The sequence below is a fragment of the Zootoca vivipara genome, chromosome 3 (assembly GCF_965207765.1).
Source record: "Zootoca vivipara chromosome 3, rZooViv2.hap1.1, whole genome shotgun sequence".
Taxonomy (NCBI): Eukaryota; Metazoa; Chordata; class Lepidosauria; order Squamata; family Lacertidae; genus Zootoca; species Zootoca vivipara.
Genome location: NC_142586.1, coordinates 16,890,236 through 16,917,814, shown reverse-complemented (window position 1 = coordinate 16,917,814; position 27,579 = coordinate 16,890,236). Strand labels below are relative to the sequence as shown.

Genomic DNA, 27,579 nt, shown 5'->3' with positions numbered 1-27,579 from the left:
GTGCCCCTGTCCAGATAGGGGTAAGGGGAGAGCGACCAAGATGTTAAAGGTGTGGCAACCAAGCCTTCTGAGGAACAGATGAGGGAGTCAGACATTGCTAAGCCTGGAAAAGAGAACACTGAGAGGTGATGACAGTGCTCTTCAAATATCTGAAGGGCTGTCAAGTTGAAGATGGAGCGAGCTTTTCTGATCTAGACTAGGGTAGGTAGGACCTGAACTGATGGAACAAAAGAAGGCATTACAAGAAAAAGGAGATTCAGACTAAACATGAGAAAGAACTTTTCTGAAGGTAAGAGCTTTTGGACAGTGGAAATGTGGAAATGTCTTGGAATGTGGTGGACTCCTTTATTGGATGTTTCTAAACAGAGGTTCGATGGCCATTTATCAGAGATTCTTTCATTGCAATTCCTGCACTGCGGGACCCTTCTGTTTTCCAGGGACGTCCCTGATTTAGAGAAGCCGTCCTGCTTTTCCTTAGGATCTTTATTTTGATCAGATAAATGTTGGAGGGTAAGGAGTTATCCTCCACCCCGAGCCGTCTGAAGGTGGAAGTTTTTTGTAATGTTTAATGTTTTACTGTATTATGTTTTTTATATGTGTTGGGCAGCCCAGTTTGATGGGTGGGGTAGAAATAGTAAAATTATCCTTATGGATAATGAGACGTCCCTATTTTCACTGGAGAAAATATTGGAGGGTATTGCTCAGGGTCATTTCCAAATTTTTGCCTTTTTAAATTTACAATTTTATGATGTGAGAGTTGGAAGGACCCCCGAGGGTCATCTAGTCCAACCCGCTGCAATTCAAGAATCTCACCTATAGCATCCATGATAGAGGGCCATCCAACCACTTTTTTATTAATATTATTATTTGTATATATAATGTTATATACTGTATATATATATATATATATATATATATATATATATACACACACACACACACATATGCATACATACTGCCATAAATACTATTAGTAATATTTAAAATAATAATTATTATTCCCCCGTAAGATTCCGTAGCCCAAACCCATAAAAAAACCGCACGGACGTTCCCTTAGCTGCCATCCGAGCGAATATCCCAAACTAACCCGGAAGCTCCGAAACGTTCGGCAGTCTTAATTTCTTGAATAGATCTATGGTTGGTGCTTTCCCGATGACGTCACAGCAGGAGAGACGCGCGACGCTGCCTGAGCCCCAACGGCTGCCACGAAGGATAGTTGGGCGCGAGCGGGCGAGCGCGCACGCGGGAGGAGGGGAGGGAAGGGGGCTCTGTGGCGGGCTGGGAGGAAGAGCTGCGGGTTGGGAGCCGCCGAGGAATCCTCACATCCGAACAGCGGCCGTTAAAATAATAATAATACAGTAATGGACCGAGGCCCGACAGCTGAGTCTGCGCCTGCGCCGAACGTCCTGCGTGATGCGCACGCAGCCTTTCGGGAGAGACGGTACGAAAGGGCGGAAGAGCTGTACAGTAGCTACATCGAGTACTGCGCATGCGCTGGCAGGTGGGGATTCTAGTTCCAATAGATGAGATTAATATCGTGTGTGTGTGTGTTTGTGTATTTCGCAGGGAAACTGTTAGGTACTTTCTCCCCCTCCCCATCCAAAATCCTTCAATATCCCTGCTGCAGTAATGAACTTCACAGCCCCTTCCCCTCGTTTTCCCTTTTAAAAGGGGGTGGGGAAGGAAGGGGAGGTAGTGTGGTGTAGTGGTTAGAGTGCCAGGCTGCATGATTCATATCCTCCCACTGGGCAATGAAGTTCACTGGGTGACCTTGGATCAGTCACTACTGCCTCGTAAACCTACCTCCCGGGATCGATGTGAGGATAAAATGAGGAGGGGGAGGACTACTGGCAGCACATTAAACTCCTTGGAGAAAAAGTTGGGATATAGGACATGAGGATTTGGAAAACAAACCTCCGTGTCCTTTGCACAGGAAGCAATTTTGGAAGCAATCCCAAAGCTGCAGTTCTGTGTACTTTTACTTTAAAGGCAAGTCTCACTGCAAAATGTGGTACTACTGAGTAAACATGCACAAGATTAGCCCTGGGTTGTTGCTTAAGATGTTGCAACAGATTTGTGAGTACTGTGTGCATCTTCTTCCTGTAGTTCCAAAGTGTGATGTATTTTAAGCAAAAGATTTTTTGTTTTATTCACCTAATTTTTAAAACTCAATTTATTTTAGCCGTGTCTTAACTTTTTAAAATCTGGACAGATTTTCTGTATTATTTTATGTTTAGGTAGCACCTAATCTTTATAGCTGACAATAACTCTCTTCCCTTTCTTTTCATCAGTCATGATCTGGCAACAGCATTTAACAACAGGGGACAGATCAAGTATTTGAAAGTTGACTTCTATGAAGCAATGGAGGATTATACATCAGCTATAGAAGCCTGGCCTGAATTTGAAGTCCCATACTATAACAGAGGATTAATATTATATAGGCTAGGTATGGAAGTAAGCTTTCATTATTAGATATTTAAATGTATTTCTTTGTCCTAATTCAATTGGCAACATTCAGAGTAGGTTCTCTTGACCTATGGCTTAAAAACTTTCTACCTTCTGGGAACCTTTTCCACTTTGTTGAGGAAACCCTGTCTATCAAGATTCTGACGCAGATTCTTGTGTGCTCATCAGGCCTCTTAGGCTTGACTTGTATGAAGTGAGGCTGCACCCTAGCATCATCACCATCATTTATTATTTATACCCCGCCCATCCAGCTGGGTTTCCCCAGCCACTCTGGGCAGCTCCCAACAGATTAAAAACAGAATAAAACATCAAATATTAAAAACTTCCCTAAACAGGGCAGACTTCAGGCTTGCAGGATCAAACCCAAAATCCACAGAATAGAGGCTAATTCTAATTTAAAATTAAATAATTCTATGTGCAGGAATTAGGGACGCAGGTGGCGCTGTGGGTTAAACCACAGAGCCTAGGGCTTGCTGATCAGAAGGTCGACGGTTCGAATCCCTGCAACGGGGTGAGCTCCCGTTGCTCGGTCCCAGCTCCTGCCAACCTAGCAGTTCGAAAGCACGTCGAAGTGCAAGTAGATAAATAGGGACCGCTACAGCAGGAAGGTAAACAGCGTTTCCGTGTGCTGCTCTGGTTCACCAGAAGCAGCTTTCTCATGCTGGCCACATGACCTGGAAGCTGTACGCCGGCTCCCTCGGCCAATAATGCGAGATGAGCGCGCAACCCCAGAGTTGGTCACGACTGGACCTAATGGTCAGGGGTCCATTTACCCTTTACCTTTTTATGTGCAGGAATTAGTTTTGAGCTGAACTTCTGGTTAGCCCCAGCTTCCTTATATTCAGCAGTACAATCAGAGGTTCTGCTGCTGCTAAACATTTGAGAGGTACAGTATCTACTTTCTGCTCCTTGCTCTAGCACAAACCCAGTGCTCTCCTGTGGTTATGCATTGCCAGGGCTTAATGCTAGTGTATGAGCAGTTTTTCCAGAAACCTCCTTTCCATTATCAGTCCTTCTACTGAGGAAACCCAGATTTTAGCCCCCCTCCCGAATGCCAACCCAGTCCCTTTAACAAATGGAATAAAAAGGCAATGCAAAACTGTAGCAGCACGTTTCATGGTTTCCATTGGGTTTACATAACACCATATTCCCAAAAGATTCCACTTTAGAAATGCAGCACTGTAAAAAATAAACTGCTTGTGCAATGTTTGACCCTAGAACACAACGACCCACTATCTGAAAGGGCACAGTGTCCATAATGTGTGTTGACTTTGAAAAAGCTGCTTTGTTTCCTATTTGTTTGAAGATTCTGCCCTTTTACTTGTGTGCTGTGATTTATTAGATAAACTTTTATGAAGAAGATTCAAACTAATGTATCAGAAATAGATCAGTTCAAAGTATGATGTCAGTGACTGAAACCTTGCTTAATCTCCTGCTTGACCTGATATACTTCTACCACACATATAAACAGTTTACTCAATCATTTGGATAGTTCCTAAACACAAGTCTACACAATTGCACTGTAATACCCATTGCTTTGTCTTATTGGGCCTATGAATTAAGATTAGTATTGCTAACTAACTTAACTGCTTTGTAATAGATTCTATATGCTCCATTGTAATTCTGTCTACTCATGAAGCCAGATGATTGACGCCTCAATCACAGACATACAAACATAAATTAGTTCAGAGTTTATTATTCAGTATATTAATCATTACACTATACCAGGCACCCCCAAACTTTGGCCCTCCAGATGTTTTGGACTACAATTCCCATCTTCCTTGACCACTGGTCCTGTTAGCTAGGGATCATGGGAGTTGTAGGCCAAAACATCTGGAGGGCCGCAGTTTGGGGATGCCTGCACTATGCCAAGGAATAGTATCTGGTGTGCACTTTTTGTGTCTTTGGAAAACAAAGGTAAAGGGACCCCTGACCATTAGGCCCAGTCGTGACCGATTCTGGGGTTGCGGCGCTCATCTCACGTTATTGGCCGAGGGAGCCGGCATACAGCTTCCAGGTCAAGTGGCCAGCATGACTAAGCTGATTCTGGCGAACCAGAGTAGCACACGGAAACTTTGACGTGCTTTCGAACTGCTAGGTTGGTAGGAGCTGGGACCGAGCAACGGGAGCTCACCCCATCGTGGGGATTCAAACCGCCAACCTTTTGATTGGCAAGCCCTAGGCTCTGTGGTTTAACCCACTGCCACCCGCGTCCAAAGGGTGCGAATAACAATTATTATTCATTTATGAAATTTGTTAGGGCAACCCACCAAATTTGGGTTTTGTGGGGGGTTCTGTGAGAGACAATGAAAGTAAGGAGTTGCAGTTTCTGCAGGGCAACAATATTAAATATATTGTATTGATAGAAGAGATACAGAAAAATAGTACAATAGTCATATGCAGAGTAAGACAAAGGCATCTCTTTTTTTTTTGAGGCAGGTTTCTTTGATGAAGCCATGAAGGACTTCAACAAGGTCTTGGAGCTAAACCCTAAGTTCGAAGATGCTTCTCTGAGCTTAAAGCAGACTATTCTTGATAAAGAAGAAAAGCTAAAAAGAAACTATTGAAATCCTACTCCAGATGAACTTGGATGAATTTGAGATTGGATCACCTGGTAATAGGAACACACATTTTCTCTGCCTTAGGTTCCCCACCCCACTCCACTATGTTAATTTGTTAAATTTAAAGTCAGTTAATTTGAAGTGTAACCAGTTTGTACTGTGGATGTTTTCTAGTGAGAGCAGATTATTTTATTAACCTTGTCTCAGGTTCTGTTCATTGGAGATACTGGAACCAAGGGTGGGTAACCTTTTCTCTCCCAAGACAAGCATTAAATCCCTTCAGGGGCCACATTCATTTAAGGATTTTGCATAGTATGAAACAATCTGCCACACCTATGACATTAGACAAATGCGACAAACAAGTCACATTGGCTCTTACAAGCAGGTTTAATAATCATTGCGTAAAGCCTTCATAGATTGATTCGTAGGGGGATTGCGAAACAAAAAAAAAACCCCCTACATTTTAATAATATATTTCCAACGGAAAAGAGCCTGCTGAGCTTCAGAGAGACAATAAGCTATAGTGATTCTATAGAAAAATAGGTCAGCATGCAGGATTACAGCCTTCCAGCACTATATGATGAATGCATGAAGCAATTCTGGCAGTGCCTTTCACAGTCCCGGGGGCCTGTAAATTTAGCAGATGGGCAGCTGCTGATTGGTAGGGTTGGTGGACTCTCCCTTGGCTATGATGTCTTCAGACATGGACAGTTTACGGGAAGCCTTCGGCTATATTGTAAGAAAAGCAGATTATGCACTTCTCACGTTTCTTCTAAATGGGGATGCATCACTTCCTATAAGATCTGCGCCATTAATGTCAAACAATGGCCATACTTTTGTCTGGTGATTCTACTATAGTTGTCTAGAAGTGGCTCACTGCATTACATAAGCCTTTGTTTTATTCTATGAGGTAGTTTGGCCCACATGCACACCTGGCAGGAGGTCTAAAGTAGGCTGTTGCTTGACAGCCAGCTATTCAACTCTTGGCCTTACAAAATGGGGAATAAAGTTACATTGGTGTTGCTTGAAATGGCAAAGACATGGGTTGTTGCAAAATGTTTTACTAGCTAACCCTGGATATTTGCCAAGCTGTCTAGTACAATTGAGTAGATACAAAATAATGTGATTCTGCCTCCAAGAACAAATGAATTGGTCATGGAGAATGAGACAGTTTGATTCCTTCTACTGTAAGACACAAAGCATTATAAGTCAAGGTTCTCATTTTATCCTTGTAACTAAGGCTATGCAAGAAGGCGATAGCTTAGCATGAAGTCCATTTGACTTCCAAAACGTTCGGAAACCAAGGCGCAGCTTCCGATTGGCTGCAGTAAGCTCCTGCAGCCTCATTGGATGTTTGGGTTCCAAAGAACATTTGCAAACCAGAACACTCACTTCCGGGTTTGCGGCATTCAGGAACCAAAACGTTCAACTCATAAGGCGTTTGTCAACCAAGGTACGACTGTATGCTTTGACAAACAAGGGTCTTGACCCCCTCCCCAATCCAGCACTGAATATCTGAGTTTGGAACTGCAACCCACAGGCCTTTTGACTCCCCCCCCCAAAAAAAGATTCAAAAATATTCAAAATGCTTTTTGTAGAAGTAGCAAATTCAGTCCTAAAATAAGATCAACTCACATTTTGCACCTCCAGATTTTTATTTATGAAGTGGTTCCATAGGAAGCCAATATGTACATTTTAAATCAGTCCCAGGTAATGCACCGAATCCAAAGGCCAGCCATAGCAAGTAGGGCTGTGTAGCTATATCTGCAAAAGAAAAGTAATTTTCTGTTTGCCCCCTTACACATGTGGGTGCCTACTAGGTAAATACATGGACCACACAGACTTGCCCTTGTCCCACAATTCAGCAAGTAAGCATAGGTTTTATACCAGGTAGGTGTTTTGGGTCGACAGCTTGTGAAAGTTAAGTCAAACTTCTCATTCAGCAGGTGTGGCTACATCAAGCTGCTAAATTTGTCAAAAGGGGTTTCTGGAACCAGGTGATGGGCCATTGTCTTGGACTGTTGCCTATGCCTCTGGCAGGATCAAGAACAGGATTAATAGGCAAAGTGTCCTTGTCTCCACACCAGTCTTGCGGTTCTGTGATCACGGGGTTCATTTTTATGGTTTCAAAGTCTGGGAAAAAGACTCTGCCCAAAATTCAGTGTAGAATTAGACATGCTTGAATCTGTCATCAATGAAGTTCAGACAGGTTAAATCTATTTGTCATCAGCAGAACCTAACTGCGTATATATTGCAGCACCAATTGTGGCCTAGGTTATTGATCTTAAGACCGAAGGCATTATTTCGACCTGCATACACAGCATCTTGTATACCATCTTGCTATAAGGCTGGGGCCTATAGCTGAGCAGAATGGATGCTTTGCATGCAAAAGGATCCCAGGTTCAATCATCGTTTCCAGGTAAGTCTACGAAAGGTAGGTTGGAGAACCCTGAATTGCCACAGGCAATCAGCAATACTGATGGATGCACAACTATAGAACGCACAATTCTATATAAAAAAGTAACTTCTTCTGTATATTGCTTATTGAAATTCCCCAAACATACCTTGTATATCTGTGTGTCCGACTACTTAATTTGTTCAGGAGTGAATAACCAAGACTGGTCCAGCCACTGTATAACCATGGATTTCAGAACGCTGATCTGAAGTATGACAAGTATAGTCAAATGTTCCTGGAATTAATGGGTATATATTTACCAGGAAGTTTGAAAAGAGCCGGTGACCCCCCCCCCCCAATCTTTAACAACATCATTACACTGAAATTATGGGATAGGACAAGTAACCTTACAATACATATTAAAAGTTAAGCAGCCGGTTATGAGTTTTCAGTGGTGCACCTACCAGGCTTCCTTCCTTGTAAACATTGTCCTTCTGGAAGACCATTACCAGGCAGATGAAGGCAGGTGCCGACTTTTACAGTACAGTGGAAGTATACCTAGAAGGGGAAGAGAGAAATTAAAGGACCCTTTTTTCAGGCGGGCTTAGAAAATTGCAAGAATAAGTCATACAGCTGAACATGTTTCATTTTTCTGTTGTAAGCCGCCCAGAGTGGCTGGGGAAACCCAGCCACATGGGCGAGGTATAACTTAATAATAATAATAATAATAATAATAATAATAATAATAATAAATATTATTATTATTATTATTATTATTATTATTATTATTATTATTCCCAAGTGCTCTCCTTCAGCAAGCTTTATTTCTATGGAGATAATCCCTTAATTGGACTTTGTTTTTTTTAAAAAAAGCTTTATGAAAATATGCTAGCTTTGTTGCAGTGGGATTTTACACTTTTTTGTTTCAAACAGCAATATGCTAAGTGTCAGCCTTTAAAAACTTGCTTAAAAGTGACACACTTCTGACCAGTGCTTGGATGACAACAGTATAGAGCAGTCCTGCGTAACTGTGATGCATCAAAACTCTCTCTGTGTGAGAAGGTACTCAAGAAAAGCACTGAGCAAGCTTAACCAACACAGCCCCCTCTTGTATTCCAAGGCAAAGAGGTAGGGAAACCATTGAAATGATTGAGTTCTCTGCATTTGACCTGATGGATCACAACTTGTGCAGACCAGGTCTATGCCATTCAGAACTTTTAAGAGAAAAAGACCTACTTAGACCTCCCACCAGTGTTCACTAGCAAAGAGGGATGATGTCAGATGTTTGTGCTGTGATACTCTAGGGCTGCTTATTCTGTTTCCCCTGCATGGCATCATTCGCATTGGCCCTTTGTATGCCATTTCTGGTTTTGCTGAACTTCAGTAGGCATTTGGCTTAAGCGCTTTTGCCATATAGAATGGAATCCCAAAGAAACTAAAATTAAGTACTGCCCACCGGGTCACATTATCATGCACTTCCCACCCAATATATTTGCAAATGTGGGGTGGGACATTTGATTGGGAATGCCACAGAACTTAATTACTCATGCTCCAGTAAAACTGACAATTGTGAACTGATTGCTTCAACTTTGGAAGTTGCACCATGAATATTTTCTGGTCCTGTCTGTTTCACTTGGATTGTACCTTTTTCAGAGGAAGAGTCTGCATCTGTATTCTCAGCCTTTTGAAGTGATTGGGATATTTCACTCTGTCACTTTTAGTAACTGGGCTGAAGCTCACAGATCCACTGTCTTTGCTCTCGCATCTGTTTGAGAGAGGAAACATAAGAGTCATTAGTCCATGAAGCTTGATCAATATGGTTATGGAACAGTTGTTTAGAGCCACTTGCCCATCTTCAATGATGCTCCATTGAGGAATGGTGCCAAACTCTTCAGACCCAGCCATCCAGCAGTTATCCAAGAACAGTTCGACACCAGGAGCTTCGTCTTTTAGTTCAACTTCAAGATAAACAGGTTCGCTTGAGTATTGGAGAGCTACGGAATGTTGCCCATAGGTTTCTGTGAAAGATTCATCTGCCAACAGCAAGAGCAATAAAGAGAAGGAAATCATTTTTAAAACAAGTGATATATTCAGTTTTAGTTCTAGTATAGCTCCTTCTCCCTTTAGGAAAATGTTACCTTTGAACATGCTTGAGATGATATGTAGAACTTGCCTTGCTCTTCTAGGACCTATAGGAGAAGAAAGTATTTAATGATTATTCTCTTGCGCGCGCACACACACACACAAAATGAAGTTACATACTTCCTGGTTTTTGCATTTTACAAGATTGCTTACCTGCCACATTTGTCCTAGTCATCATTGTGCCATAGCCAGTAGGAAGAGTTCTAGAAGAAGAGGAGGAGCCATAGATCACAGCACTTTGCATGAGCGTCTCTTTGATTGGGTAGTAGCACAAGATAGTAAGCCTACAAAAAAAGTGGCATTTCTTAGATACTAGAGTAGTGCTGGTTTCATCTTTTTTTAAAAAAAACAGTAACTCCTACCTGTATGCTGGATCTCTTGTGATAGTTGGTGGTCCCTGTGCTGGAAGAATCTCTTGTTCAAATAATAATTCATTTTCATAAATAAGGTGATCGCCTTCAAACTGTCAGGAAAAATGTTTCAGGTTCATCATGCTTGGAAAGAGCACCCCTTTCCCCTTCTGTTCTCCACACCCTTCGCCCAAGAACTAACCCTTAGTGAAGTACCACAAGTAGAAACATGAAACTGGAAGAAGACTTGTTCCTTTGTAAACTCCTTAGGCTTACAGGTGCTGTCCTTAAGCCTAGTCTTGCCCATGTCAATGGATGGCACAGTCTTCATGAGAGCAGATACGGTTACTGTTCCATTAGGGTAGCACACTAAGAAAAGCCCGTGACAATAAATCAGATCATAAGAGTCATTGAATATTTACAGATAAAGTGTAAACAGATAAAAACATTAGCAGGATTATTGTAATAACCAGCACTTTTATGAGAGTATATATTCACAGTACATAATTAAATGAACAAGTTAAATGAATTTGGATCTGCAGAAGATATTAAATATTTTTAAGGAACTGCAGAAAGAGGAAGAAAGTCTAATTTTGTAATGTGAAATGTATAAATTTGAAAAGTATAAATAAAAAACTTTAAAAAGACAATAAATCAGATCATAAGACATCTCCCCATTTTAGTGATAAACTGGACTGGAATACAGCTCACCTATGAATTGCGAAGAGCGAAAATTGCAGCTAACAGAGAAGATATCCAAAGTCTCCATAGTGCTTGTTTTCTTCAGAAGAAGATCAAACCTGGCTCGAATTCTCTCAAATGACACTTCCTTTAAACATGTTAAGAAGTGTATAAGGTTAACTTTTCATTTATATATTCTAGCATTAGTTAAAAGTTAAGCATTTGAGCCATCATCTCATCAACCAAAATAAATTAAAAACCCATCATCCGTTAAAACCCACACGACTAATAAACTAGGATTGCTTTGAAAGGATAATAGCCCTAGCTTACAGAGACCTGTGAATACCCCTTTCTCCATACCTAGAACCTGTGCATTGTTCACCCCTGCCATCATCTGAGGCACTGTCCACCCTCCCTGGGCATCCATACTTTGACACACACATCCTTGCAGAAGAAAAGCCTATGGGGAGCCTGTGGACCTTCAGAAGATTTTGGATTACAGCTCCCCATCATCACTATTAGCCCTGCTAGTTGGGGTCGGATAGAACTTGCAACATCTGGAGTTCTGCTGGCTCGCCATCCCTAGAAAATCACATTAGTTATATCACTGCTTTTCCGATCAAGTGAGATAAGGAAACTTTAGGCGCCAAGGCCATCACGTTGTATACCTCATAAGTAATCCCAACAGCAAAGAGAGGCACTTGCAATATTAGATGAGTATCATTTGCAGTAACAAAATACCCATCTGCGAGGGCAGTGGCTTGACTTAGTGGCTTACTGCCTACATATAGGCTCCAGTATTTGTATAGGCCTGCAATCGGAACAGCTAAATACATGTTCTCTTTGTCACAGTACCCAATGCCTTCTGGTAGTTCTGTAAAGGAAAAAAGAAAGTTGCTAAGTGTTGTTGTTGGTTTTTTTTTTTAAGCTATATGAAAAGATATCATCTCATGACGCTTCTGACAGTAGTGGCTTAACATTGAAATGGCTAATAGGTAGAGACACCAGAAAGTGCTTCTCTGTTTGGTAACACTTCTCCATTTGGTTGCAAAAAATAAAGATTATCAATATCGGATGGGTAACCTGGTGTCCTTCAGATGTTGTTGGGACCCCCAACTCCCTTTGCCCCAGCCAGCATGGCCAATAGAGTTGAAGTCCCTCAGCATCTGGAAGGCCAACTGGTGGTACACAGTCAAATTTGGGGTTGTGCCCTAGATGGTTTACACTAAAAAAAAAATGTGATTAAATAATGTATCCAAAAATAAAAATAAAAATGGAGGAGTCATGGAGTTAGAGAAAAGAAAAGAAAAGTAGAAGTAGGTTCTTTGTTTCAAATTAGATTTGATGGTGGAAGCCAGAGCCTAAAGACGACTGCTTTCATACAGTTTGGGGTTACGTATTGCAAATATTTGCCTCTCCTTTGGATAACAAGACCTCTTTAGGACATGCTATGAGAGTTTTAAAGTCTTAAAAAGCAAAGAAAGAAAATCCATCCAGACAGTTTACTGACTCATCTACTCAGTTTTACACAGATTTCATTGCTCCCAGTGGTTTATATTTCTAGAGGATAGAATAAGAATTGTCTAGCTATCATGCATGCAACTTAAACAAGCCATTCAGGAGTTATAACTTCGTCAGTATAGACAAAACAACTTACCAACATCTGCAATTATGCATTCTATGTCCGCAGGGTGGTGATACAACCTCAGCTCAGGCCCCACATTCAGAGTGTAGTTCACATGAAGGTGATACTTGGTTTCATTTTTGTTCACATACTTTAAACAAGTTTTATAAAACCCATGAAGAGAGAGAATTTGACAGCATTAGCTTAATCAGAATGGATTTTTAGGGCAATAGTCACGTTATGCCAAAATCACTTTGGAAGGACGACAATAGAACGATCTCTAGTACAGTACTGCACATATGTTTTTCTCACCACCACCATATTCTAGGTATGAACTTCTCTCACATGTACCTTTATATTAGCTTTCACCACCACTTCCCACCAATATTTTACCATAAGAATGCGGCAGCTAGACTGGTGACTGGGAGCGGCCGCCGAGACCACATAACACCGGTCTTGAAAGATCTACATTGGCTCCCAGTATGTTTCTGAGCACAATTCAAAGTGTTGGTGCTGACCTTTAAAGCCCTAAATGGCCTCGGTCCAGTATACCTGAAGGAGCGTCTCCACCCCCATCATTCTGCCCGGATACTGAGGTCCAGGACCGAGGGCCTTCTGGCGGTTCCCTTGTTGCGAGAAGCCAAATTGCAGGGAACCAGGCAGAGGGCCTTCTCGGTAGTGGTGCCCACCCTGTGGAACACCCTCCCATCAGATGTCAAAAAGAAAAACAGCTACCAGATTTTTAGAAGACATCTGAAGGCAGCCCTGTTTAGGGAGGCTTTTAATGTTTAATCAATTATTTTATTTTATTTTTCTGTTGGCCGCCGCCCAGAGTGGCTGGGGAAACCCAGCCAGATGGGCGGGGTATAAATAAATTATTATTAATTATTCTTATTATTATTAGCTAAAAAGCACAAGATCAAGCTTAAGCATCAAGTTGAGGCAAGTGTTACCCAATACTCTCAATACTTTGAGTGGTCAGTGCAGGGAAACACATGGATATTTGCCAAGATCAAGTTAATTATATGCACATTTGTATGGTTAGAGTTAATGTCTAATTCCGGGATCAAGAAAATACATGCATAAGGAGACTCAAATAGCTTTTGTATCCAACCTACCAGTAACTCAACCATTATGTGTGCACAATGCTTGCCCCAGTGAGATGTCATGCCTTACCTCTCTTAAGATGTTGGGATCGTCGAAAGGTACTACCAGTTTAAAGCCTATTGTTCCATTGGGGAAGTGAATGTCGGAGATCTTGTAACCCCTTTGCTGTGCTTCCTTACGGGATAGAGGTTCCTCTCCTATTTTAAGTGCTACCAGAATGACATCAGGAAGGAAGACTCCCAAGGTTACATCAAAGAGCCGTGTTTCTGGAACAGTGTCTGTGTAAAGACAAAAGCATTTTGTCACTGGGAAGACATGAATATTATAACAGTGTTCTGCAGCCTAAGGCACCCAGGTGTTTTGGAGATCATGGGAATTTTAGTCCAATAATATCCGAGGACTCAAAGTTTAAGAACAGTGCATTAGAACACAGTTTCTTTCCCGTGGTCTCCACTTTGAAAATAAACTCTCAGGAGAATTTACCATTAGCTTACTCTCATTTAAGAATGTGACGGGGGGGGGGGGTTAGAATTCGAGTTCTGTAAACTGATCTACATGTCTTTTGTAACTAAATGATGGAAGTCAATTGGTAGCCACTGGTAATAACTGGTAGGTTTAGTAAACTGACTCCCAAAAACGTTCCATGCAGAAGAAAGGGTTTTCTTTAAGGATCTATATTCTGCCTAGGGTGTGTGTTCTTGGATGTATTTTACAAAGGAACCTACAAACTCAATTTGTTCAATAAGAAATTGGAATCTTAGTCTTGTCCCTCCAAAAAGACCCTTTACCACAGAACTGTTTTCTTCACCTTTGAGACAAAAAAAAAAGCTACAAGCCTTGCATTTACACCCTTCCACATACCATCTTTGAGTCAAAATTAGGACCCAGGAGGACTAGGGGATTAGATCCCAAATGGTAAATTAAGATTTTATTTTTTAAAAAACCCCAGCAGAGGAACTAATGACAGTACATTCATCTCTTAATAAAAAAAATAAGATCAAAATACTTTCTCAACAAGGCACAGCTTCATACAATGGCCCAGCAGCAATCCTATGTTTTACATATAACTGAAAAGTAGATACATCTTAGCCCCACTTACTATTGACTACTCTTGGTATTCTAGGCATGAAGGGTGTGGTGATTGGCTTAATCACAGTGTACTTGGTCAAGTGCCAATCTGTATCTGTCCAGCTATGCTCCAATAATAAGTCAATGCTATATACTGCCCCATAGACACCATTGGATACAGTGCTCTACAAGAGGGGAAAAAAGTGTTAAGGAAAGTAGATTCATTTACACAGGCATGGCCAAACTTGACCCTCCAGATGTTTTGGGACTACAACTCCCATCATCCCTAGCTAACAGGACCAGTGGTTTGGCTGTGCCTGATTTAGACGAACAGCAGTGAAAACCACCTCTACAGTCCCCTGAACTCAAAACATACAGAGTTTGTATCTCCCCACATTCTGTTCTGCAGTGAGCTGAAATGCATCTATCATTGTCCCAAATAACAGAAGTTTAACACTTTATATTTATTGACTTCAAAGCTTGCCCCATCCAGAGGGTTCTGGATAGATTGACAGTACATGATATTGTCAAAAAGCTATTCTGAATAAAAATATATCACACTGCTTTCTGAAGGCAGGCTGAGAAAACTCTAGAGGAAGGGCACCCCAGAGTTAAAAAGCAGCCATCAAGAATGTCTGCACACCTTTTTAAAAATCAGATTTGGTGCATAGATATGTTTAGGAGTACTCTGGTCACCCTTAGTGATTTCTCAGGTATGATGGATTCAACCATCTAAGGCACGGGTGTCAAACACAAGGCCCGGGGGCCTAATCCGGCCCGCCAGACCTCGTCATGTGGCCCGCGTAGCCACCGCCGACAGTATCCGCCGACAGTAGTTCTGGAGCCTGTGATTGGCCGAGGGTCAAAACCGGGGGCGGGGCTGCAGGCGGAGGCCGGGGTGCTGGAGCCGTGCTGACGGCCTTGGCCAGGGAATTTCAATTTCGAATGAGGCTGAGGGAGGCGGTGGCACAGCGGCCAGACGGGGAAGTGAGATGCAGGAGGAGGAGGAGGAAGCCTGCCGAGGAGGTAGGAAAGCCCTACAGGCGCCGCCGGCAAAGTTGGTGCCGGGACGGAGCAGCGCTGGATTTTTTTTTGGCGGGCTTTGCTGTTGTCTCTGAGAGCGAGTGAGGCGGCACTGGGGAGCCGCCGCCCGCCGCTTCCCTTCCTCTCCTCGGCTGCATCCGGGAGGTGGGCGAGCGAGCGGGCGAAAGGGACGCGGAGTGAACCTGAGGGGGAAGTAGGCTAAGCGCAACAGCCGCTCTCTTGATGGAGCCGGGTTTCTCTTCCCTCTTCTCCCGTTTTCTCCTCATAGACACTCGGGAGGGTGCCTGGCTTTTGCTCTGCCCCCCACCCCCGAGCCGCCCTTTGACTTCTCAGTTCCGGCGGAGCTGCTCCCCGGGGGGCGGCCGGGAGGGAGGAGGCGGCGACAGCACGGGTTCCTGCTCTTCCCGCTCTGCCGCCGCCTCCTCTCAGCCCCTCGTGATGTAGGGCTCCAGATGGAGTCGTCTCGCGGTTTGAGTAGGTGGGAGGGGAATTTCTTTGGGGGGGGGGAGGTTTTCAAGCCTCCTCTGCCTGCAGTCCCGGTAGGGAGAGGCAGCGGCGAAGATGACAACAGCGTGGGTGGGGGGAAGAGCAGCTCTGAGGCGAAGATGCACGTCCGCTGGGGCTGCCGCCGCCTTCCTCCTCGAGAAATGCGCTGCCCTCCCTCAGCGCGAGGGGAAGGGACTCTGGCGCTGAGGAGGGAGGATGCAAAAGCAAATCAGGGAGTTGGCGCTGCACACCATGTTCCTGCCCCTCTCCAAAGCATGGGGTGGGTTGCAGCGTGTGGCATCCTGCCTAGCGGGGTTTGGGTGTGCGCAGGGCGGGAGAGGGGAGCCCTCTTTCCATCTGCAGGTTTTTAATCCCAGCAGTGGCTTTCTCCTTCCTGCCGAAGGTTTAGTTGAGCCCCCCCCTCCGGAAGCCATCGATCCCCACCTTTTGTTCAAATTTCCCTCGTTTACATCCCCTCCCACACACGCGCCACGACGCAGGAATGTGATCCGTGTGGGGGCGGGAATGAGCTTACATTATTACAAAAAACAGTAATAATTGAATGCAGTGACAATAATTTATGATAATAAAGAGTGGACACATAGTCCTACAGACACAACCGGCCCTTTGAGGGTGACCAAACTGCTGATGCGGCCCCCGATGAATTTGAGTTTGACACCCCTGATCTAAGGCTTCATAGCACTTCAATGGCAATATGAAGTCAATATGAGCACTCTAATCTTTCTGCTGTATGGTTTTAGAGACCTCATTCCTTCAGAGACCTAGAAGGCAGGCCACAGTGTTGTACATAAGCAGAGGTTTCATGGGGTGAGTTCATACCATTTTCTAGTTTGTAAACCCATATGATGCCTCAAAGTTCATCTACATATGCAGAACAAGTGCTGGAGCTCAAGAGAACTGTCCTATGCCAGCTGGGTTGATTGCAATATCTATTTGCAAAGGAAATAAGTACTGTACCGTAGTTGGGTTTTGCTTTGCTGCAGTGCTGATCTAACAGCTGACTGAACTTATGGAAACTTGCATTGCATTTTTTTTGTATACCAATTTGAGCCCGCTTCCATATTGTTTGATTTTATAAAAAATCATATTTACCTTTAACCTGCCCCCCGATGCTCCAATTGGGATAGTTGTTACAATGTGTGTGTTGTTACGGTCCAGTGTATAACCGAAATTTTCAGGATTCTCTATTCTTTGCCCATCAACCGCCATTGATATATTGTGGGATGCAAAGGTGGGTTCATGAAGGACCAACCGGGGGATCATACTTGGCACAGTCCATATTATGGCAGCATCCGTAAAGCTGGTACCATCTGCCGATCAGTAAGACTCAGATCAGTGTATGAGAAAAAACAGGCAAGATCACCAGGAGGTAACATTTTAATGTTTGTGAATCGCCTTGCAACACCACCCAGGCACAAGCTGGCCAAATCTTATTTTAAGACCTAGTACTCATGCATGCATTTTTTAATACAGTGGTACCTCGACTTACGGACGACTCGACAACCGAATTTTCCGACTTACGAATGGGGGTAATGGCCGCTCTTTTACGAATGTCTCAACATCCGAAAGGAAATCGTGGCGGTTTTAGATAGGGTTGCTTCAAATTACAAATTTTTCCGTTTCCAATGCATTCCTATGGGAAATCGCGTTTCCAATGGCGTTTTTCGACTTACGAATTTTTTGACCTACGAAGGTGCCTTCGGAACAGATTAAATTCGTAAGTCGAGGCACCACTGTATTAAGAACACAGTACACATACAACTCAAGTTGCTGTAGGCCTTGGCTTGTATTAACATTCATGCAACAGTTTCCCGAAAAGAATCGGGTCACATTGAATTGTAGGAATGAACTATGCTTTTTTAGGGTAAGAGAAGGGAGGTACTCACCAACTGGGCATGACACTGTGGTGTCAATCAACAGAAGCAGCCACCTTTGCCTGTACATGGAAGTGGAACTGATTGTGCTCATAGTGACCCCATTAGCCTATTGAAGAAAAAAAAACAGCGTTTGGTAAAGTTTTATTAGTCCAGCTGGAATATGAGACCTATCTGAGCAATACCATCTTCTACCATTAACTCACCACTGATTGTTCCGTTTCATTTGTGGAGTAGGGAGACCGGAGGAACACTCTCGCCAGTGTATTATTGAAACTGTAGCCAAGCTTGTCGGCGTCACTCACCAATGTTTTCTTTCTCCCCGAAGGAGAATAGAATATCAGCTGCCATATCTGATACAGAACTTTTCGTGCCTAAAGGGGGGGGGGTATTAGGCTGATAAGCATTTTCAAGGGGCTTAAGCTTCAGAGCAAAAATGTGCATTTTTTCCAATTTCATTACAAGCTTTTAAAGAATGTTACGCAAGGTCTAGACTTCAGAACACATCTTCAACCAGCCACAAAATCCACCGGCATTCATGAGCTAGATATATTCCAGAGGAATACCCAACTTTTTCTGTATTAGTAAAGTGTGATAGGTACTTTTTTGGCAGTGGGTTTGAAGTGGCGTAGATTTTTTGTAAACTATGAACATGAAAGGGGGGCCGCTATGTAGTTATGGCTACAGATCCACCATGCAGAATGGAGTTATTTCTCTCAGTGGGCACTTTGAGGTTTTGGAGAAACTACGCCATGATCAGAACTGATGTGATTTGTTGTAGCAGACAAAATATTAGATGTTGCCCAGTGAGACTTGGGTTTGAATACCTGCTACCTCACTAGGTGACTTTGAACTAGTAATTCTATCTCAGTCTAACCTACCTTACAGTTGCGAGGATAAAGTTTTAACAACTCCCCTTCCCTTTTTAATAATAAAAAATCAAAAACCACTACTTAAAGTTCCTTTGGTGGACCACAAATAATGACTGCACTTGTATTTTCACTATGGTTTATTTTGTCCTTTTCTGTTGTGCGTTGAGCAAATAATTTTTTAAAAAAAAAATGATCGCACTTGGCTCTGCATTCCATTATATACACATAGGATGGACAGTTTCTTACAAAACATTTCTTTCAGAGGGAGAAAGGGACAGAGAGAATTCAACTGATTTTTCATTGGATTTAAATTATAATTCTTCTGTTTTTGCATTGCCGTAAGTCAACTCTAGAGTGTTTCTTACCATGAAAGGTAGGTAATAAAACTTACGAAAACCAGCATATCAAATATTTCCCCCCTCTTACCTCAGGCAATGCAGACATCCATTCTGCAGTCTCATAATCCGAAATCACAGGGATATCGGTCTTCACTGATACCTTGAAACGAGATTATATTATATTTATTTATAGAATGTGCAACAGGTTATGAGGTCCAAATCTGTTCAGTTCCCTCCTAGCACTTTCTTTAGAGAACTTAAGTGTCCAATGTTTTTATTTGTTGTGCAAAGGAGGAAGGCTGCTCACCTCCTACACACGGCAGGATCATCGGTAGCACAACTCATTCTTAAGACGGATATCGAACCATTTCTTACCTCCATGTAATTCTCTTCACACAGAATTTCCCTTGGAGCCCATGAAGAATAGGAGCAGTGCATGGGGTGTTGGTAGGTTGTGGCTGCCCTCAGGTCTTGGAATAATGACACTTTGATGTTTAAAGTAAGCGAGAACTTTTCATCCATCTGCAATCATTTGGGATATTGGTTTGGGAAGAAAACACTGAATTTAGTGATAGAGATGCATTCCCCCCACACCAAAGAAGTTAACAAAGCGAGAGTGATGATCTGTACAAGTTTTCTGCATTTATTATCAGTTGTGTTATTGTAGTTTACATCTTCAAGGAGGATATAATATCTGAGGAGAACACTGATCTTCTGTAGTTTTTGTCACTGAGCATCATTTGCAGCAGATTAATTATTATTATTATTATTATTATTATTATTAATTTATTATTTATACCCCACCCATCTGGCTGGGTTTCCCCAGCCACTCTGGGCGGCTTCCAACAGAATATTAAAATACACTCATCTATTAAACATTAAAAGCTTCCCTAAATACTAGATTCTGCTGCTGCTGGTGTTCTCTTGCAAAACCCAACCCAGTGCTTTTCACAGAGAATCCGACATAGCTGGTTCCTTAAACTAACTCAATTTAATGCTAGCATGCGGTATCCCAGAATTGTTTTCCCGTTGCCTCCACATCTATGGCCTTTCATTAGGATGCTTTTTAATGTCTGACGTTTTATTGTATTTTTAATATTTTGTTGGAAGCCGCCCAGAGTGGCTGGGGAAACCCAGTCAGATGGGCGGGGTATAAATATTATACATTTTTATTATTTATTATTATTATTACTGTCCCAGCTTCTCTCATCGCACATTTCTCTTGACAATCAAAACACCAATGTGTGTGGGTTAGCATGCTTGGGCAGCAGAACACCTACAACAAGTGGTTCCCGTTACAAAATGCTGAAGTATGGAATGTTCCTATTCAGTATTCCAGCAAATCATTGATGTATCTTTTCCTGGATACTCCATTTCAATTCCCTCTTCCCTCTTCTACCTTTCCAAAATTGTATGTTTTCTGAGCTCACTTAGTCCTCATGGTCTGGGAGTAGCCCTCTTTAGGTTTATTTTGCTTGATTTTTTTCTTTCCTTTTCAGCCGATTTCCCCCACCTGTTTGAATGGTGCCATTTTGACAACAACGGGCCCATAACTCAATTGTATGAAAAATGAAAGAGTGACTTATTCTGTTTTTCTGCACATACAACTTTAAAATTATCAGCTGGATTTATCTAAAGGAAGTGTGGGGGACTGGGCTCCACAAAGATGGCAATCATGTTTTCGCTCAGTACTAGTTGCTTCCCTGGGTATCCAGTAAAAGGAAGATGCCTGCCCATCCCATGACATTTGTCATCATAGCTGCCAAGTCTCCCCAGTAGAGATCCAGTGTGGTGTAGTGGTTAAGAGCGGTAGACTCGTAATCTGGGGAACCGGGTTCGTGTCTCCGCTCCTCCACTTGCAGCTGCTGGGTGACCTTGGGCTAGTCACACTTCTTTGAAGTCTCTCAGCCCCACTCACCTCACAGAGTGTTTGTTGTGGGGGAGGAAGGGAATGGAGAATGTTAGCCGCTTTGAGACTCCTCAGGGTAGTGATAAAGCGGGATATCAAATCCAAACTACTCCCCTTTTTTGCAGGAAACCCCCGGATTTTAATCCGTTTCCCGCTGTTATCCTGAATAGAAAAAAAACCCCGGAAATCATCCGGATTTTATTCCTGCCAGGGAGGCTCCATTTCGGGTGCCGCTCTGCCCATGTCTGGGTACCAGAAAGCAGGCAGAGTGGCACAGGAAGTTGCTTCTACACATGTCCACATGCGACTTCCGGTGCTGCACTGCTGCTGATCCCGCATTTTTCAGTGGGAGACTTGGCAGCTATGTTTGTCATTGTGTGATCTGAAACTGGGTGGCTTCTGGGTAAGAATTTATTGAGCAACTGCATGGAGATTATAAAGCATCGCTGTCATGTGGCTGTTATCCTGCACATTACACAGTAGTTTTCTGTCACCTTTCTTGCCTCAATAAACTAAACATTTTATCATTTTTTTGCATGGGGGAGCAGATTTGTTTTGCAAGAGCATCATTCCTAATTTATTGCAAGGTATCCGCTTTCTTTGCAATGGGATATAATGTTGCAGTCCTGTATCAGAGTCTGGAAGTGCATTTGGTGTTTTTTAGCATAATATGTACACAGAGGGCAGGCAAAAAAAAAAGGGGGGGGGAAGCACAGCTGGTCTACTCATTACTTAGTAACCAATAACACTACTCAGCTTCCCTGCAAACTATTTTGGGGGATTCAAGCACACACTGGAAATTTAGGTTTGCTCAATTAAATTGGATTGGACTAGAGTGTTCTGTAACTCGAGTGCAGCAAATCTTTTTTTTAAAGTGGGCTTTTATGAAGTCAGGAAGGGACATAGGAATGCGTTGAAGCGAGTCCGATGAACAAATGACTAACAGGAATGACTACAGGCAAATCAGGATGAATGCGCTGCTGAATTATGTCTAAGCTACATGTAAACTTTGTTCAAATAAATCAAGATAAATGCTCAACGTTCATCCAGAAGGTCCCCAGTTGGGTAAGGGGAAATCCAGCATCTCTGGAAAATCAAATCCAGCCTCTGCTTCCCTTTCTCTACCATCGTTGAGCGTTGCAAGACTCAAAAGCAGCTACCTCAATGTAAAACCAAAGATTAGATTGAACGAGGGGAGCTTTCAAAGCCATGAGTCCCTGCCACAATTCTCAGAAGTTTCATAGATCCATACACAATGCTTTGTTTCATTCTGGTAGGGGGCACCGAACAATAATACTGCACATTAACCTTTCTTGCACTGCTGATACGGAGAGTATAGCAAGCAGAGCATTAGTTGGCCTCACCTCATTTATAACATGACAGCCAAGAAAAGAAGCCCGGAATATGGTATTACCCCACACATCATTTGACAGGACATAGCCACAGCGAGCTTCTAGCTCCTCGTCAAGCAGAATCGAGACACCGGAGGGATCTAGAGAGACACACACAGCAGAGTGTTAGCTGCTAGTTTATTCTGGTCAAACATGCCATCACAATTAAGAATGTACTACCATCTTTAGAGACTTTCAGTGGAGTTTAGAGCCAATTGCTTATCCCAACAACATATTTAATGGCTAAAAATAGCCTTCAAATGTAGTGTTCATGGCGCATGTCCTCTGGGTTGTGTGTATATTTTTAAAAAGAAGGTATTGTTTTAAGACACATTATAATTTCAATTTAGCATACTTTTGTCATTGCAAGGCTTGGCTAAGCAGTTTTTGGAAATGGGATTATCAATCCATCCATCTCGCTTTCAAGGAAAACTAAGTGATGAAGATGGACACTAACAAACTTGGTTAACAGACAGACACACCCATCCTTTAAACACTTGCTCAAGTGTTATTTTAATGCAATTGAAGGGTTTGTAGTTTTCAGTTCAGCCTTCCTACCCACAGTAGGAACAGTTATTCACAATCAAGATCACCCAGGAAGCCAGTTTAGAACTTGGCCATTAAACATTTGCCCTTCAGAAACTCATTACTTCATGGCTTCCCCCAGTAATTTATTAGATCTCTGAAACTCCAGGAAAATACATGTCAACATAGATGGTAAATGAACTTTTCAGGTTAGAGCTACTGAATTTTCACTGAGAAAAACCTATGTCCTCTTGTAAACAGCTTAATTGGGTCACACTTGCTTCCAAGTAAGCCCCATTGATAGAATCTAGGGTTTCCCCAGCTTGAGTCCCCAGCTGCTTTTGGACTACAAATCCCATCATCCCTGACCACTGGTTCTGCTATCTAGGGATGATGGGAGTTGTAGTTCTAAAAAGCAAGTTTGTGAAACCCTGAAATAATTGAATGATACTCCCACAGGAACATGTACACATAGGAGTAAGGCTGCAAGCATGAAGTGATGCCCTCTTTCTCTTTTCCCAGGGATTACAGCTCACCAATTATTTCTACTGTGAAGAATTTGTCCTGAAGAAAGGACTTATCCAGCTTCACCCAAAATATACTGGAGGAACAGGTGCTTTCTATAAAACCTAAAAGGGATTAAAGGTTTTACAGTTACAATAATAATACAGTAATCACACAACACGAAGATAAACAATTTTTAGAGTTCCTCTAGAGCCATGGTTAACAGGGCAGGAAGCAATTGAGTCTTTTATCCAACCTGGAGGAGTAAATGCCGGTCCGTTCCTCCCTACTCCAGACTGGAACCAGAGAAAAAGCAGTAATATTCTACAAACAAGAAAGAAAAAATAACCATGTAAATAGATCAGACAAAACTGAGTAAGTGTGAGAGAAGGAGCCCTCTCTCAAAGCACTTTACCTGCAAAGCAGCTTTTCTACACTCTTCATGTTTCCAAACGAGTGTTGTCCAGGTAGTCCAAGTTCATCCAGTTCTTTTTACAGGATAGCTCCTCACTGACACAACACAGACCACAAACAAAACAGACACATTCTAAATGGTGGAATCTGATTGGGTCCCCTTTATAAAGAAAAACTGTCCCACAATTTCACTGAATTAGGGGCAGGTGCTCCAGCAGCAATTGTTAATCACCGGAAGGGATGATGTTGATCTGTTTGCAATCCCATGGGAGCCTTTTGGAGTAAAACCCGGGACCTAAAATCAATTGAATTCAATGAGATTTACTTTTGAGTAAATATATTTAAGATCTGGGATGATTACTGGGGCTGCCTCACCCCTGTGATTCTGATAGCTATCCCCAACATTTTCCCTCCCTCGCCACAGAAAAAGACACCTGCTAAGTCCCCATTGCTAAAGGTGCAGGAGCAGCACAAAGTATTTTGGGCTAGTGCAGTGGTGGCTAAACTCGGCCCTCCATATGTTTTGGGACTGCAATTCCCACCATCCCTGACCACTGGTTCTGTTAGCTAGGGATGATGGGAGTTGTAGTCCCAAAACACCTGGAGGGCTGAGTTGGGCTGAGTTGGGCTAGTATGTGGCTGGTTTCAGATGACCAGCAGTTTAAAAGCTAATCATTCTTCAGAGAAGGGGTCAGCTGCAGCCTTCAGCCATGGGGCTTAGCCTAGCTTTGCCATTTCCCCTGTGCTATCACATTTCTGAGTTGTTAATAGGATTTGCTTCCCGATAAACACACAAAGCTGCAAACTGCAGTCCTAACCAGCCTGACTGCTTCATATTTACTCTGAAGTAAGTCCAACCGATTTCAATTGAACTTGTTGCCACCTGTCCTGTATAAGACAGGATTGTCCCATGTTTCAGTGTAAAATGTGATGTTCCTGTACTGATACAGTTTTGTCCTGTATTTCAGGTCTTCTCTCTCCCTCCCAAGTTAGAGATCCTCTCCAAATGCATGTGATTGAAAGGTCATGTATTTAAGCCAAGCACAGACAGATTTACAAATTCATGTATGTGGTGTATGTGTGTGTGTGTGTGTGTGTGTGTGTGACAAATTCCAGAGGAGCCATCCCATTAGGCTGCAATAAAATGTAACGGATTGCTTTGAAGACAATTTAGCACTAGATTAATTTATTATTATTATTTTAAAAAAACACCCTCAACCTCCCCACTCTGTCCTGTATTTTGCCAGAACAAAGGTGGCAACCCTACTCCCAGGTAAACATGCATAGGATTGCAGTTTTATTTGGAAATAAACGAAATTGAATGACCCTTAATTCTGCATTCTTAAGTTCCCACTGCATTGTTGCATTAACTAAGCATACCTGCCAGGAGTTGCGACTACTCCTGTTGAAGTCAGAAACTTTCCTTCCGAGTATGCATGTTTTGATCTGGGGTATTTATGGGTACCTTTTTGCCACCTGGATCTTCCTTGCCACCTGGATCTTCCTTGTGAAATGCTATTTCCCTCTGAACCGGCTGTATTATTTCAAATGCTAACGTGTTGCAATGAGGTGCTTCAGGACCTTTGCCCTAATGTAGCATTATGCTATTTATAGGCCTGTGTTTGCAGAGAGGAAAAGGTAGAAATAAATGAAGCTATGTAATTAAGTATTTAGAAAATAATAAAACAACAACACCAAAACCACTTGGTGGTTTCTTTTTAATCTTTCATGTTTGTGATCACTTTCCTAAACAATAGAACTTTGTGTTTTTCCCCTGTATGAAAATTTAAAACATCTGGGGTTCTTTCTCTTTTTTTGCAATATGAAATAGTTATTTCATTCTTTTCTTTTCTTTTCTAGAAAAGCTGGCCTGCTCTAACTAAATACCAGTCCTGTGTCCATAATGAGTTACTATTAATATGTGGGAAAGGCAATTGTCCAAAGCCAGTGTAATGTCAAATAACTGGCAGAAGTATGCATTTTATTGCCTAAAAGTGACAAATAAAAACGTCCGGATTACAAAAACAATATTTGTTGGATGAGTAATGGTCCGTATAGATGTTCCCTACAGTCATTTGAACCAGCTAGAATAACCTTGTGGTTTAAGTTAAACACCGAGGCTAAGATCTTCTGCAAAACTTTGGTTATTTGAATCTTGGAGGTTGTGTGAATACAAAGTAAGTACTGTATGCCTGTGTGATCACATGTTGGCTCAGGAGTTGAAACTCTGCTCCTTTTTATGAGTTTCATGAATGCTCGTGGGAAAATCTCTTAGGCAATGGGTTCAAATCCGAACTGTGGGGGCGGCATGCGCCGCAAATGTAGCATTCTAAATCCACACTTACAGTGCAATTCTATCAGTGTCTGCTCAGAATTCAGCCCTGGCATCGTCTGTGGGGCTTACTCCCAGGTAAGTGCGAGGAGGATCACAGCTGTAGAGCGAGCAAAGGCAAAGACAGTCAGGAATCCTGTGTGTTTAATAAGGCAAAGGCAGTCAGGGATCCTGTATCTTTAATAATTGAGGGAATTTCAGCAGGTGGAGTTTGTCAGAGACCATGAGTGAAAGACGGCTATTGTGCTCATGTCTGTTTGTGGCCTTCTCATTGGCTTCTGGTTAGCTGCTGTGAGGGGAAAAAAATTGGTGGACTATAGATATGAAATCCCCCTTCCCATATGATAACAATTAAAAGTACAGAAGCCCTCTTTTGCCTCTACTCAGCCTATGTGTGAGAAAGCGTTTGCATGGCAGTAGCCAGAGGAACGCTACACTTTTTACTGTCTACCTTCCAAGTTGCTGTAAAGTGAGAGTGACACAACACTGACACCCTCTCATTTCCCACCGTTACCCATAAACGCAGCTCATTCGACCTGGGATTGCATTGCGGTTCGTCTCCACGGGATGTCTCCCTTCTCCACATTTGAGGCAAGCAATTTTCTCTCGCATGTGCACCTTCTTGTCATAACTGGAGACAAGTGAGTCTCGGTTTAAATAAACCTGAACTTGGAAGAATGCAAGTCAGGGTTATCTTTCGTACGGAGGTAAGTTTTTAAAGCAACATGAGGGTGAAACTCTCCTTAATTCATGGAATGCTCAGGCTTAAGGTTAGGATAATAATGTACCAGAGACAGACATTCTGACCTGTTTAAGAGAGACTCTTGGGAAACATTCGGCAGGTCAGGGTGAGCGGGTTATTTTTCTTGGCCTTTCTTTAGTGCTGAGCTATCTTTTTTTTCTTTCTTTTGGGGTGAATACATGCAGCTTAAACTTTGAAAAGCTTTGCACTGAAACTTGGGGGGGGGGAGAGTGAAAATGAAATAAAAAAGTGTTGCGATACACAAAGCTTGTTCCTGTGCTGGGTGTTCCTTCAAACTGGAAACAAATCCCGCTGCAATTCTGGGGGCTTACACTCCAAGTAAGTGTGTGCAGGATTGTCGCTTTAATGCGGTACAGTTTCTGTAGGCGAATCACTGGTGTCCGATGCATGAGGGAGGCCATAAATGTGTATGCAGTTGAAGTTTGTGTACGGTTTTGCTTTTAGCCAAGGGTGAGGTGTTTGAGAAAAACAGTGTGAGGGGGAATATAAAGCTGTTGCCATTGCACACCCACCCACACGCGATTCCAATATTTTGTTATTGCAGAGAAAAGCACACACATATTTACATTATGCCAAAAATATCCACAACAGTTTAAATGATTTCAAAAAAGGCATAATATCCACAACAGCAAAGTCCACTAACACAATGCAACACAAACACATCAAGACAGACAGTTAGAATGATCACCTGTACAGTCTAATAGTGTGTTAT

At 42.5% G+C, this 27,579-nt stretch overlaps 2 protein-coding genes across 7 annotated transcripts; one reads left to right on the top strand and one right to left on the bottom strand.

The window, feature by feature from the left end:
• The first annotated feature begins 1,145 nt into the window (after positions 1–1,145).
• Positions 1,146–5,174, top strand: TTC32 (tetratricopeptide repeat domain 32). 2 transcript variants are annotated; one of them, XM_035110021.3, is made up of 3 exons: positions 1,146–1,501; positions 2,292–2,446; positions 4,906–5,174. In XM_035110021.3, the coding sequence occupies exons 1-3, from the start codon at positions 1,362–1,364 to the stop codon at positions 5,031–5,033; spliced, it is 423 nt and encodes a 140-aa protein (XP_034965912.3). In that variant the 5' UTR covers positions 1,146–1,361; the 3' UTR covers positions 5,034–5,174. The 2 variants fall into 2 exon arrangements, with proteins under 2 accessions (XP_034965912.3, XP_088521742.1); XM_088665616.1 differs by having other exon boundaries at positions 1,164–1,441.
• A 1,406-nt stretch (positions 5,175–6,580) lies between these two features.
• Positions 6,581–25,299, bottom strand: LOC118082464 (uncharacterized). 5 transcript variants are annotated; one of them, XM_088665614.1, is made up of 24 exons: positions 25,153–25,299; positions 23,774–23,868; positions 23,615–23,682; positions 23,391–23,483; positions 22,303–22,430; positions 19,405–19,551; positions 19,118–19,189; positions 18,026–18,193; positions 17,832–17,928; positions 17,038–17,255; positions 14,426–14,579; positions 13,396–13,604; positions 12,253–12,370; positions 11,264–11,469; positions 10,626–10,743; positions 10,117–10,283; positions 9,927–10,027; positions 9,718–9,848; positions 9,561–9,611; positions 9,272–9,455; positions 9,067–9,187; positions 7,887–7,980; positions 7,592–7,717; positions 6,581–6,791 (listed from the first exon to the last, which is right to left on the bottom strand). In XM_088665614.1, the coding sequence occupies exons 2-23, from the start codon at positions 23,800–23,802 to the stop codon at positions 7,626–7,628; spliced, it is 2,766 nt and encodes a 921-aa protein (XP_088521740.1). In that variant the 5' UTR covers positions 23,803–23,868; positions 25,153–25,299; the 3' UTR covers positions 6,581–6,791; positions 7,592–7,625. The 5 variants fall into 5 exon arrangements, with proteins under 5 accessions (XP_088521740.1, XP_088521738.1, XP_088521739.1 ...); XM_088665612.1 differs by having other exon boundaries at positions 9,272–9,611; XM_088665613.1 differs by having other exon boundaries at positions 9,067–9,455.
• Between the last annotated feature and the right edge of the window lie 2,280 nt (positions 25,300–27,579).

Coding starts and splice junctions, on each gene's coding strand:
- LOC118082464 (XM_060272434.2), bottom strand. CDS start 23,802: ATGAAGAGTGTAGAAAAGCTGCTTTGCAG. Junction 13,605..14,425: donor AATACCAAGAGTAGTCAATA/GTAAGTGGGGCT, acceptor GTCTTTACACAG/ACACTGTTCCAGAAACACGG. Junction 9,849..9,926: donor ACAAGAGATCCAGCATACAG/GTAGGAGTTACT, acceptor CTTTTTTTGTAG/GCTTACTATCTTGTGCTACT.
- TTC32 (XM_035110021.3), top strand. CDS start 1,362: ATGGACCGAGGCCCGACAGCTGAGTCTGCGCCTGCGCCGAACGTCCTG. Junction 1,502..2,291: donor TACTGCGCATGCGCTGGCAG/GTGGGGATTCTA, acceptor TCTTTTCATCAG/TCATGATCTGGCAACAGCAT. Junction 2,447..4,905: donor ATTAATATTATATAGGCTAG/GTATGGAAGTAA, acceptor TTTTTGAGGCAG/GTTTCTTTGATGAAGCCATG.